Raw genomic sequence first — 13,187 nt, 5'->3', positions numbered from 1 at the left:
CAAAATTAGAAAATCACTTTGCTGAGCCTAATATTCACATGACTATGATCGATTTGACCTCTTAAGTTTTGTGTGACTTTAGAGGTGATTCTTTTTTTTCTTTTTTTTACGGCACGTCATATAAATGAATTACCTAAATGTAATTATGTATTTCTCCTATTATTTATGGATCAAGAATTAAGAACTAGCTTAATCTAAATAGAATTAGCTATTTGTCTATACCGAGGATTCACTCAAGGGAGTGCTAACAACCATCTGTATCTTTCACAACAAATCTAAACAGCTCCACCACCACATAGGTATGAAAAAAGAGTCAAGTTCACAGCTGGATTCACACAAAAGTTCAACGCGTCAATTATAACAAGATTTAGCGCACACCACTTCCCAAGTTTTCACCTTCCCATTGTTTTCTACATCAATACCCTCACACTCTCTCCTGTTTTGGAGGCCGGAGGCACCGTTTTGTTGGGTTCACTCAAGTTCCAGTAGTTTTGGATCAGCAGTGGCCTCGGTCAGCTTCCTGAAGTTTTGTGAGGAAATTCCAGCACCATGGATTCACTGACAGGATCTGTCCTCATCCCAGTGTGTAGTTGCTGGATAGGAAAGACCCTTTGTCAGGGCGCTGTGAACTCTCGCCATCTCTCAGCTTGTCAAGCCGTTCTCATTTTGCACATGCCACTGATATTGCTGCTGTTTAGTTTTGCGCAAAATAAAAGCCACACTTTCCATGTATGCTTGTTTCCACCCCATCCTCTCCAAGGTGTACGGAGACATACACACGGCTCAATGTCAGAGGCCCTCGTATATTACTGGTAAACTGAGACGTATGCGTTTTTGCCTTTCTGGTGAATGATAGCACCTGTCCCCTGCAACGAGACACTCATTGTTTCAATCCCTGTCTGAGGAGAGATTAGCGAACACCAATTGCCCTCGTAGATCATGTCACCTCTGAATTAAACCTCTTTCGGTTTCCATTCAAAGAAATGTGTCAGAACGTAATAGCTTGGGGGCAACGGTAATGCACATTTGTATTGCCAAAGTGAAAATGATAGTGGTTGCGGCTGAGTACTGTACTCCAGGCCACCTAGAAACAGAGCTTTTTATAATCCCGGCCAACTATAAATATTGTAAGGCATACAGCGCGATTGTTTTAATAGCAGCAGATGTGGCAATTAACACCACCTTATAAAACTGGCCTGTATATTTGTTTTACGGCTAACAAATGTTCCCACAAATATGACTTGATTGTGGGAATGCACATTAGTGAAATAAAGAAAGCTGATGTGAGAAGGTCTCTGTTTGATCGTGTGTATACAATTAAAGGTTGCTCCCAATTGGGACTTGTCAAATAATGTCTCACTACGTGTCGAGCCGTGTTCGTGCTTACGGCTAAAACGTGTTTGCTGAGGTATTTAAATATTGTACTCATGCAGCTATTAAGTCTAGCTTATAAGAAAAATAAATCACTGATTGCAGTACGTTGTATGAAGTGTGTGTGAATGTCATCTCCAGGCATAAGGTGTCTACTTTTTTAATAGTTTATTTTAGAATTGTAACTCAATTGGTCAAATAAAATTCATATTCTGCCTTAACAATTGTAATAATAATCATGTTTGATTGCAGTGTGGCAAAGACATAGAATCACACTGAATCCTACTGAGAAGCCTTTCGAACATTTTGTCCTGTCTTGTTTGAGGTTATTTTGCAGGTTTTGTTACGAAGCAAAATTATCAAATTGAAAGTACCACAAAAACCTCTGAGGAACTAATTGTATTAAAAAATGTGCTGAACAACATTCTGAGCAATCATTTTTGACTGATACATATGAGACAGCTATACACAAAACGCCGCCAAGCCTGAAAACCTATTCAATTTGTAAATAAACGTATCGATGCCAAGCCTCCGTACTAAAATGTAATTGGTGTGATGTTTAATTCCCAGAAACTACAAATTATATGACCACATTGAAAATGACACTCTTATTAAAACATCCATATTCAGTTAACAAACAGAGACGTGCACTTTCATTCATAATTTGCTTTTGTGAAAATAGCGCAATGTTCAAGAATTCTTGCATGCTTTACATCTTGGTTTTTTCTTTAAACGGGAAAAGTATACAGTTTCAAAATATGTGCCCAATATATCCCATTTCATTTATTAGTAATTAACTGACCTAAAAAATATATTTTTAACTACTGCAATGCATATATATATATATATATATATATATATATATATATATATATATATATATATATATATACTTTTGCTTATCTTATTTGTTTGTTTTATCACGTGTCACTCTGATCATTCATTCCATTTACAGTACGTACACGCATAATGCAAATAAAAGTCTGAGAAACGCAGACGCTATTGCATTTCGGAATTCTTTTTTCCCCCAAATTTTGCCCCCCTATGTTTTCATTCGTTTTTCTTCTATTGGCCTGACTGTCCCATGATCATCTCAGTACCCAGACCTCAACCCTATTGAAAACCTTTGGAATGAGCTAAGGTGAGGATCTAGGTCGCTGGGTGATTTCGAGAGATTTTGTAATGTGGAAAGGTTGAAGATCCCTCTCACTGTATTCTCCCATCTTGTGAAACATGATCGGAAAAAAATAGTTGGCAAAAGGGATTCCTGCTAACAGCAAGGGTGCTTATAATTGTGGCGCTTGTGATTTGACTTAAAATATTTATTTATTAATGTGTGATTCCCCCCCCCCCCACTGAATAAATGCTCTTGAAGTAAAGGTTGGATTTCCCTCTTTTTTTATTTTGGTGTTATTTAGGTAAAAAAAAATAACTCATTAGAAGGGAAAGCACTCATGACAATAATTATGGACGGCAATGTCTTTTAAAGTGGAACGATGCAATTTGGTTCCGTTGCAAGCACTCCCATCTTTTCAATCAAAACTGATTTTTTGATTCATATATGTATGTTTTTGAGTTTGTTTCACCCCCTAATATTAAACCATTGTTTGTCATGTGGTATCCATATAGTATCCGGAGGCACCAGGAGCGTCGGGCCATCCTGACACCCATTGTGACCGACTTCTCTGTCCGGGTGACCGCTGCCCCCGCCATCATCTTCAGCAAGAATCTCTCCCTTGATACTGGTCAAGCAGAGGTCAGTGGACTCAGCACAAAACATGTTGAAGCTGTCTTTTAGTTGACATCATGGAAAGATGGATTTGCAATTCCGTCAGTTTGATTACTAGTGGCACCTTTTTGGACCTTGACTTTGTGCGATGGGTACTGCAGATTCTGCTCTCTGTTGTTGATTTAGGGAAATGTCACATGTGCTCAACTTTTTTCTATACGTACAGTAAGTCCTTCATTAGAAATCCCACAGCCAGAAAATCATGTAATGGAGGCTTTTGACCCTCAGAGTTCAAGCTCTGCTTATACAGCTGATGTTTTCTGGCACCGCTCACTGCAACTTCCTGCCTCTTTGATGCCTACTTTCTCCACGCTAACATGCCTCTTGACAATGCATATCAGTTCATTCATAATGTGCACTGACATGCAAAATATGATATGTACAGCTCACAAGGATTTGGAAAACATAACTAACTCGGAGGGATAATGAAAATATATGTATTATTAATCATGTATTAGATAGAATCCATCAAACACAATTATAATTCTTGACCTTGTGAATGTATTTTGCTTCCGTAGTTGATTTGCCAATTGGACTGTCGTTCCCTTGTAGGACTTCGTGGTGTGTGGCCATTCTCTTGAAGTAAATGTGACCAGCAGTCTGGATTTTTACCTCAGCGTTGCTCAGGTGCACCTCCTTCAACAGCTTCTCAGCGACAACATGGGGGGCCTGGACAGTCCCTTGCAAGGCATTGAGGTACCGACCACTATGGTAGTTGCACTTCCCCAACATTCATTCATTGTCCTTAACAAAGAAACTGGAAATTTGCTTTGTTGAGTCTGTTAGCTTTGCTAATTTGTGAGCTAATCTGAAAATACCGCTGCAATTTATACGTCCACATACTTGTTATTCTATATAGGTTACGATACAGAGTTGAGTTAGTCGCTGACCTCTGCCGGCTTTAGAAAAAAAAAAAAATCCATCTTGAGTATTTTCTTGAAATATTCCCCCCAACTAGCGCCTATACTGAGGTGCATCCAACACTTTTAAATATTTACTCAGCACACAGTGGTTCCTCTAATGTGGCTTTAGTTTACTGCGCTGTGCTCAGCTGCAGCTTTCAGGGCCTTTTTTTCTATTGTTTACAGGACAGGGAGCTCCCAGGCGCCATTTGCCCAGTCTGACCGCTCAATAAAACTTGCTAATGGAACTCAATATAAAAATATTTACCAGCTGCGGTGAGGATGAGAGTCATAGGGAAGAGCAATGGACAGGGAGAAGAAGACATTGTGCAATGAAATGAAAAGAAGTCAACTGACAGGCATGGAGTGATTCTGCTTCTCCACCTGTAGTTCTTTCCTACTTTTTAATTCAAGTAACGTGAACTTTCTCTAAGAAACAAAAAATGGCATTGGTTTATCTGGAAAGAATTAACATATGTAATATCTTCCAATAGCGTGTTAAAAGGATACTTGAGCAGTCAGTTGTGAATTCCCTTCGTTATTTAGACAGTCGGGCTTATGGAGGTGCGAGCTTTACATCTGCTCTTGATTTGGTCTTGAAGGCCTCACCTTTGACTGCTAATGATTCATGGCTTGATTCTGCTGAGGGGCAGCTAATGGCTGGAAGAAGGTTCATCCAGGTTCAAGGCAAGATGGGAAAGAATAGCAACTGCTCTGGGGTGCCTACTAAAAAGTTGATAGGATAGTGGTTGTCCGTCCTCCAACACTTGGCCAGAATCAGAATCATCTTTGGGCCAAGTACGTTCAAAATAAACAAGCCAGCAGTTATCACTTTAGTACTGTTGCAGAATATTTCTCATAACTAAATATAACAAATATTTAGGATTGATTTAATTTCACATAGCATGATAGAAATTTATTAATTACTCATCCGCAAATTTGTGTCCAGCTGGCCACCCATCAAGTGGGAAATTACACAACCGAGTAATACCCTTTCATAGCCAGCAGAAATATTTATGATTCAATTTTGCCCGATTATGTTGTAACAGTGCAAGTAATTTACTCTTAAGTTTCTCTGTCCATGACTTGGCAGCCAAAGTGTCGTGATAACCAAAAGGTAAGCAGTCCTGCGGTGTTGCCATAGATCCGCATTAGCTAGCCCTATAACTAGCATTAGCTTCCAATAGTCAGCATTTAGGATAATGTTTGTCATAGTTATCGCCATAGTTGGCTCGAGGCAGGAGGGGTGTTTGTGTTAGCAGTGTGTACTTTGCATGCACCACATGCACACATCTGCCATATGAATTGATACAAGTAACTTGGTGGCGTTGCGATATAAGTGCTGCCTTCACAAGTGAAAATGGGCCTGGCCTATAGTCTGATTTGGCGGAGGGAGGCAGAGTGGCTCATTTGATGAGACGGGAACGCCTCTACAAAAAAGGCCAATAGCGAGACAAAAAAAGGGGTCTTAAGTATGCTGTAATGGTTGACTTTGGAGGTATTGTAATTAAAGCATGTCTCAGGCGTCTTTTTAAGACACATCAAAGTGTTTCACGGTAAATTGGGGGAAAGATATAATATTTCTCCTTTAAATGATAATTAAGGCAAAATGGTTCCACCTATGTTGGGCAAATGCCTCTACTGCTGTGAACTTGTTTGTCCCGGTAATTATTTCTAAAATAATAATCTCATAGCATGAATGGATATTATTTACAGTAGATGTGGTCTGGATTTGGATTTGTAGCCCTACTTGTTTAAACTATCTGGGTCTTCATTTGTGTCAGGGGTGTGAGTCCTTTGTTAACTGCCCCTTCCCGCTTCTTGGCAAAGGCTAGTAGCAGAGAATTTGGTCATATCTCAGCATTTGTTGTTCAATCAGCAGGAGCCCATTGTGCAAGCTACGAGGCCCTCTCGTGGTGTGTTTGATCACAGCACCCCCCCCCCCCCAAACTCAAAGGCTGAGTCTTCTCACTACCCATCTGCTGTGCCAAAAATCTGTCTCACCCCTGTTAATGCATTAGACTCACCACACCAAAACAATCCTATCAGTCGTATGAACGCTGGCATTGTTTTTTTATTGGAATTTGCAAGAGTTAAAGCTTTTGATGCATTCAGAATAGAATACAATAGAAAATAGTGCTGTGCTTACAGCTTACAAAGAAGTCCAAAAGAAAGATTCAATGCATTTCCATTTGCCAGTTTCCAAGATGTAAAAAAAAAAAAAAAAAAAAAAGTGTTTGGAATGGTTATATTTGTACATTACAAGTCAATTTCATGGGTGATATTTATAGTATTTGACAGTTTTGTTTGTACTTCATTTATACATCCTGTTCATAACATACTAACATTCTATTAAAAACAGTTCCTGTGTTTTAGGAACGCTTAAAAAGCATCTCTGCTCTGTCAGCAGTATGAATTAAACACTGCTTCTTCCTCAGTGTCCCCTACTTCTAAGTCTTTTTTTTTTCCTTTCTTTTCCTTCCCACTCATTTTGAGAACATGCTGTTTGACTTGAACAGATTCCCCACAATCCCGCGCACTGATTTCAAACAGTTCCCATCATCCCTCACAGCTGTGTTTTATTGTCCGGGTTAATGAATTTGTTTTGTAGAGGCTTTTGGGTTCCCTGGCAGTGGTGAGGCGAAGCAGGCATGTGGGCAATGTGTGGAAGCCTTTGTGGGACTCACTCGTTTCAATTCATTGAGCTGTGTTTGTGAGAAAGTCACGTATCGTCATTGGCCGTGATTGTTCCCATAATCTGTTGCATTTTATGATATTGTGCAATATGATTTTATCACAGTTTGCCCCTTGCCACTTAATTCCTAATGAGATTGACTGAAGTTAAATATACGCATCCAATTTACTCACACACTAAATCTGTTATTGTTTCTCTACCCAGAGTGCTAAAATGCCCTGACCTTTATGTACGTGCTGTTGCATTGGTCAATAATTATTTTTTTTTCCCACATATTAGTTTTCCCCTCTCTTCATTGTCCTTCCTGGAGGACCTGCCCCATAAAATGGTTTATGTTAATCCTGATGAAGTGAAGCTGGGTTCGGGTCAGGCAGCTTTCAGCAACAGGAGATGATTCAGTGGAGCAGCTTTGAATAGATGATAAAGCAACTTCTTGGACATTTGCGGCAGTGTCATAACACAGAAGTTTCTGTCCTCACTCGCTCACGCATTCATTTACATACACATGGTCCCCACACTTTCTGCATGCTAAGATGATCATGGTGTGCAGAGTACTACTAGAGGGACAGTGACTGTGCTGTAAGGTTGCCACTGTTGAATTATGTTTATAATCGATTATTATATCGATTAATTTCATTTCATTTCAATTAATGGAATAATCTGGTACAATTTTGTCAGGGTCTACTGATATGGATTTTTTTTTTTTTTTTAGGCCAATGTTGAATTTTGGCAGAAAAAAATGCAAGTCATTGATTAACACATTCACTACCAGCCGAGTTAAAAAAAAAAAAATGGATCTTGGCACTAAATGAGTTAATCGGCCAATTAAGTTTAGAAAATATATAATGCATAAGATATTTTTCCCACCAATGTATGGGCGGCAATTATATGTGGATTTTTGCTATCTACGGGGCGACCTGGTCCATTTTCATCATAAATAGTGGGGGTCAACTGTAAAAATGTTAAAAAATAACTTTCATTTCTGAAAGCTAGAATGCATTGTGGGGTTGGGGCATTGGGCAAACATCGCTCATTTTGACACTTTTGGCTGATGTTTGATGGTCCATAATCAGTCGGGCCCTACATTTTAATTTATATTAAAGTAACTTTTTCCGTTTTTATTTACCATTTTTTGTTATTTATTCCTATTTGCTTTGCTATTTAAAAAAATAAAAATAAACAAAAATTAATCAATTTCACAGGAGAGAGATTGATGTACTGACCAGTCTTTGTTTGGTAACTGATTCAGTTATTGATTTGGTTAATGCTTTCGAAAGTAAAAGCAGTTGTTTGCAAACGTCTTATTTTGATTAAACGCAAAAGATTATCCCTCTCCTTTCATGAGGGACTACAGAAAACAGAATCATTTCTGTTGAGAGGATGAAATTAGAGGATTTAGTTAGTCGGTTGCTGTAAAAAATTACTCTATTAGTAAAATAGTTGTCGATTAATTTTATTCTTGATTATTTGCCGACGAATCAATTAATTTGGACATTTGCAATTTTGTGTCTGTCATCTGTGTTCCTGAGAGCGAACTAAAGACATTTACAACGTGGGACAAATTTATACTCACTCTTAATTCAAAGATAATAATGATTAATTTTGACATAAAGACAGTTATTGATTTGACATTTTGCTTATTTTTATCGTGGTTATTTGCTGCTTTTCTGCATCATACTTAAAGGTGGGAACATTTATGGTGACCGTGTTTTTGTAAATTTGATATTAAAATACAGAGGTACTTTAGAGTTAATAATGATTGTCTCGAAATTCAGCTCATTTACATGCAGCAATATCTAATACAGTTCTTTCTAATAGACAGATAATTTGATTGTGGAGGTTTACTTACCGTCTATTAAGCGTGCAGCTCTAGATTTCATTTGGACTTTTGTCTATCACCTGTTCGTCAACTAACAGACGTCAAATCATTCTTGTTTGAAAACCGTGTGCCGCTCCTGTAATGTAATGTATGACTCTCTCGCATTTGCCGAACGTTGCCAAACGACTTCCTTTGTCAGACGCTAGGACAGATGAAGAGCAGTGCGTGTCCCTTTGAGTCTTCGCTCACACACGGATGCGGCCGAGGTCAGCCATATGCCTGTACCACAGTGGAAGAGGAAAATACCCTCTGGTGCAGGGGAAGTCCCGCACGGCTTCATCCTCCACCTCATCCTGGGATGATTACACGCATGGGAAGCAGGGCTTTGGACTTCCTTCAACACTCACACACGCGCACATATAGAAGTGCACACACCAAGGCTGTGCACAGTTTTGGGGGAAAAAGGTACTCTACATCAAAGGAACTGCTAAATTACAGCCAACATGTATGACCAAAACCTTCAGTCGCTCATAACTTGCTCATAATTGCCCCGTGTCACGTTTGTAGACAACTCTTGTCGACTCTTTTGAACATTTCTATCTGTATACACCCTTGCTCAAGTCTTTTCATCTTCTCTTGTTGAACTTCTTTCCTTCATGAAATGCCTGGTCAGGAAATATGGCTCACTGCCTGATAAGGTTGTGTGTTGCACTGCGTCCTTGCATGCGTGTGTGTTGAAAAGCACAAAGTATGCGCATGGAGTGCACTCACGCGCAGCTTCAATGTTACAGCACCTAATTATAAAGCAGAGTGCGTTGCCAGCCAACACGAACTGCGGTGAGACGTGGATTTCCAGTAGACACGAAACACATTGGTCGGTAGCTGCTTTGGTTTGTCAGTGGGTTAGGAGAGCAGTTTGAAGGGGCCAGCACTTCTCTGAAGCTTCTTTTTTGTGTGTCGGCCATGCAACCACACATAAATAGTGCGCGGACTTCAAAGTCGGCTCTTATGCAAGTACTGTTTGTCAAAGTACTTTATGTCCAGTAGATCAGCGACTAACTTATCCGGTGTCACTTCAAGTTAAATCCTGTGATATTGTTTTCTAGTCTTTGTCTCTTAATGTACTGCTAGGAAATGTTACACTGTCAAAGCTCGGAATCTCCGTTGGTCCTCTACTCTGTTTCACTTTATCTTTATATTGTCACAGCATCGGCTAAATATCAAAAGCACGTACAATTTTGACCTGAATCTGGAACGTTTTTCTGTGTACAGTACGTTTCAAGTGAGCTGTCTCCAGAAGTGCTCCTCCTTGTGATGAGTGTTTCATTATTGTCTCTGAGAGGTAGAATGTCTCACTCGAAACTTTCCAAGACAGTGATGTGTCACAGCAGCTTTTTATGGCCAACACAAATACGGAGTGCAGTCGGTAACAGACTGGAGGAAGCCTGAGCATGAACGGATGGAGAATGCAGCAGCAAAAAAAAAAAAAAAAAAAAAAACCTGACATGACGCAGTGAGAATAAGAGAATCTGAAGCTGATGTTTGCTTTGATTTCGACCTCTTTCCAAAGTATTTTCTATAAACGTTAGAGCTGACGTTCCTCTGAGGTCTCCTCTTAGCCAGTCAACCTGGCCATTAACACTCTGTGAGGCCAAGATCGCTTTTCCCCTCCAACCTTTTCCCATCCTGCTTAGCTCTGTTCGCATTTGCCCTCTCGCTGCTGAGTACGATAATAAATAACCGTCCCGGTGCAGCCATCTCCTTTTCCATTTTGGCAGTCTTGCATCTGTTTAGGAAACACTGTTGTCTCATCTCATCTTCAATAATGTAACTTAGCCAGTGTACATATCGCTGCCCCGCTTTTGTTTTGAAACTATAGCGCACCCCCCCCCCCCCCCCCCATCTCTCACTGACCCTCCTGTTTGAATCAACTGCTAATTGACAGCCAGTCATAACAACTCACCTTGCCTGTTCAGTCCCTGCACCCTAACTGTCCGACGTCTCAAAGCATAACTGCGCCACTCTTAAATTGACCCCTTGGAAACTCAATCTATTTGAGATCAGTAGCGGCTGAATTCGCTGTCCCTTCAACGGGTTCTGGCGAAATTGGCGTGAAAACTCCAGATTCAATCATGGAGATTGGAATTCTGTCGGAGCAGACAGCATCTTTTAGGGGAGGCAGCGGACCCCCACGGCCCACTGTGAGATCGGGTGTCGACTCAGGTGAAGGGAGTGAGGGATGCCCTCTCTCTCGCTATACCAGCAAAGGAAACTCAGTTGACCAGTAAAAGCAGGATACACCAGACCAACCAGTGCGGACGCATATCGTGATGAGCTTTGTTTTCTGGACAAAACAGAAGCAGTGAGACGGTGAAAAAAAGAACATTGCATATGTCAGTCCATCAGTCCATCTAGTTGATATGAAAGTCTACACACCTCCGTTCAAATGCCAAGATAAATGATCTCAAGATAAGTCATTTGCAAAACATTTTCCACCATCACTGCAACTTATCTCTTGTAAGACTCAATTGGTAAAAAATATGTTATTATTATATTATTAAGTATATCGTATTTTCCGGACTATAAAGCACACGCGCATATAAGCCGCAACAACTCTTTTTTGGGTAAAAAAAGATCATGTGCTTGCACAAGTGTGCACACCCTGTTATAACTAAGGCGAGTTGTCTTCGGTAAGAAGTAAGCATCGGGGAGACCCTCGTTCCCCTCCAGTGTTTGTGTTTGGTAGCTTGTCCCATTGTGACTTATCTGCAATGTGGTTTTTCTGAGCTGAGACATGCCGACACTCTGCCTGTGTGCAATAATGTTTATTTGTTGGTTTTAACTGATGTTGGCTTTGTCATCTGAGTATGTGTTTGTCTTGAGTGTCCAACCCTCTCTTAGAAACGTCCATATGCGGCCCAGTGGTTATGACTGCTACTTTCTCACTTTGAACTATGTCTGTCATCAGTTCAGACAGAATTCCAAGAAATTAGATTGTGTTTGTACTCTTTTGTTAATCTTTGTGGTGTATCTATCCCCCATAGAAAAAGCACGCACACACTGCTATTGTTGATGAGGGGACGTTGGGGGTCTTATATAATTGTCCTTTGCGAACTTAGGATGGAGCACATCTGAGCAGTTTTCTGTCTCAGTCCTGGGAACATATCCAGAAAACTTTGAACAAATTAGTTGCTCTTTGGTCACCTCATAAATTGCATTCCAGGACTTATGTATTTTAGTTTGAGATTGATCGCACTTTTCATGCTTTTTAACTCATTCGCTACCATTGACGGTTATAGACGTCAAAAAGTACATTCATTCTACCTGGGCTGGAAGTGAATGCTTAATATTTATTTGCTTGTATCAAACATCATCATAGCACACATCTGTGCTATCGTGAACCTCTCACAACGGCCCTATCTTGCCTCATGTTGCTGCTGCGGCACACGTTGCTATCTTGCAGCACTTAAAGGAATTTGCGAAGAACCCATCATGAACTAATGAAAAGCATCTCTCCTGTTTTTGAAGTCTCTCAAGCCTTTGCGTTGTGAACCGCAAACTCATGCTGAAGACAATGGATGTTGAAGTATTTTTTTGTTTGTTTGTTGAAAACTTGATGCCAAAGCTAATGATGTTAAGTTAAAAGCATTGCTGAATTTTTAATGACTTTAGTGGCTCTTTAGAGCCAATATTGTAACCTAAGAATGTCTCTCTTCTGTTTCGTGGCCACTCTTTGTTGTTGCCTCGAAATATAAACTGAAATGAGAGAATAATTGCATTGAGTCATTATGCCTTAAAACCATATCTTTTTTTATTTTTCCATTGCACAACAGTTGTTCAATGTCCAAAACTTATTTTCTCCTCCCATAGTCTCAATGAACCTACCTTATTCAGGGACATGCATGCATAAATACTGCTCCCTAAATTTTAGATTAGAGAATTAACCCCACACATTTCTCTGAACTAAATAGCAGTTGTGAGTCTGTCAGAACAGACGGAAGGTCCGTCAGTACGTCCCCAGTTTTTCCGGCGGATTGACGACCAACAGACACTTTGAAACACTGACGGCAGCGATCTTCAGCCGTCACCCGAACTGTCACTAACCTGAAAATAAAAAACGACCTTTGGCAAAGAATGTTTTGTGGCACACATTGGCTCGTTAGTCCCTTCATTACAGAAATTTCTGCATGACTGCCCTGCGTCGTATCAGGAGCCTGCTGGCTTTCATCATGAAAGCTTGTCTGTTGCGAGCTCGCCGCTTCTGCGGTGCTGACTGCCACTATCCCGGACGCGAAGCTCCTCCCCAAGGAGCACAGGGAGGCGCGGGTAGATGTTCATCAAGTCCAATGCCTCAGCTACAAGTTTGGGGAGCTCGAGGAGGAGGAGCAGTAATAGAGACCTTTAATGCGATTTTGTGTGTGTGTGTGTAAAGTCATCCAAATGGTTCATAAATGATTAAAATTGTGTTTTGTTACCTTTATACATTTTTTTTATTGACGATCCTAAAATAACGGTGACGAATGATGGTTAAAATGCACTGACGACTGGTCAGGCCTGAAATAATGACGGACCGATGATGACAGATTGACGGGCTGACAAATGACGTAGCGG

At 40.3% G+C, this 13,187-nt stretch overlaps 1 protein-coding gene across 2 annotated transcripts in view; it reads left to right on the top strand.

The window, feature by feature from the left end:
* Positions 1-13,187, top strand: part of vps13b (vacuolar protein sorting 13 homolog B) — a 303,806-nt gene that overhangs the window by 189,874 nt on the left and 100,745 nt on the right. For both annotated transcript variants that reach the window (XM_088306201.1, XM_088306202.1), the window contains exons 33-34: positions 3,001-3,127; positions 3,713-3,856. In XM_088306201.1, the coding sequence (XP_088162327.1) occupies positions 3,001-3,127; positions 3,713-3,856 (271 nt within the window). The remainder of the gene's footprint in view (positions 1-3,000; positions 3,128-3,712; positions 3,857-13,187) is intronic.

This window comes from Idiotropiscis lumnitzeri, chromosome 10, assembly GCF_059441095.1.
Source record: "Idiotropiscis lumnitzeri isolate Australia: NSW breed Sydney's pygmy pipehorse chromosome 10, RoL_Ilum_1.0, whole genome shotgun sequence".
Classification (NCBI taxonomy): domain Eukaryota; kingdom Metazoa; phylum Chordata; class Actinopteri; order Syngnathiformes; family Syngnathidae; genus Idiotropiscis; species Idiotropiscis lumnitzeri.
This window is presented reverse-complemented; position numbering and strand designations above follow the sequence as displayed.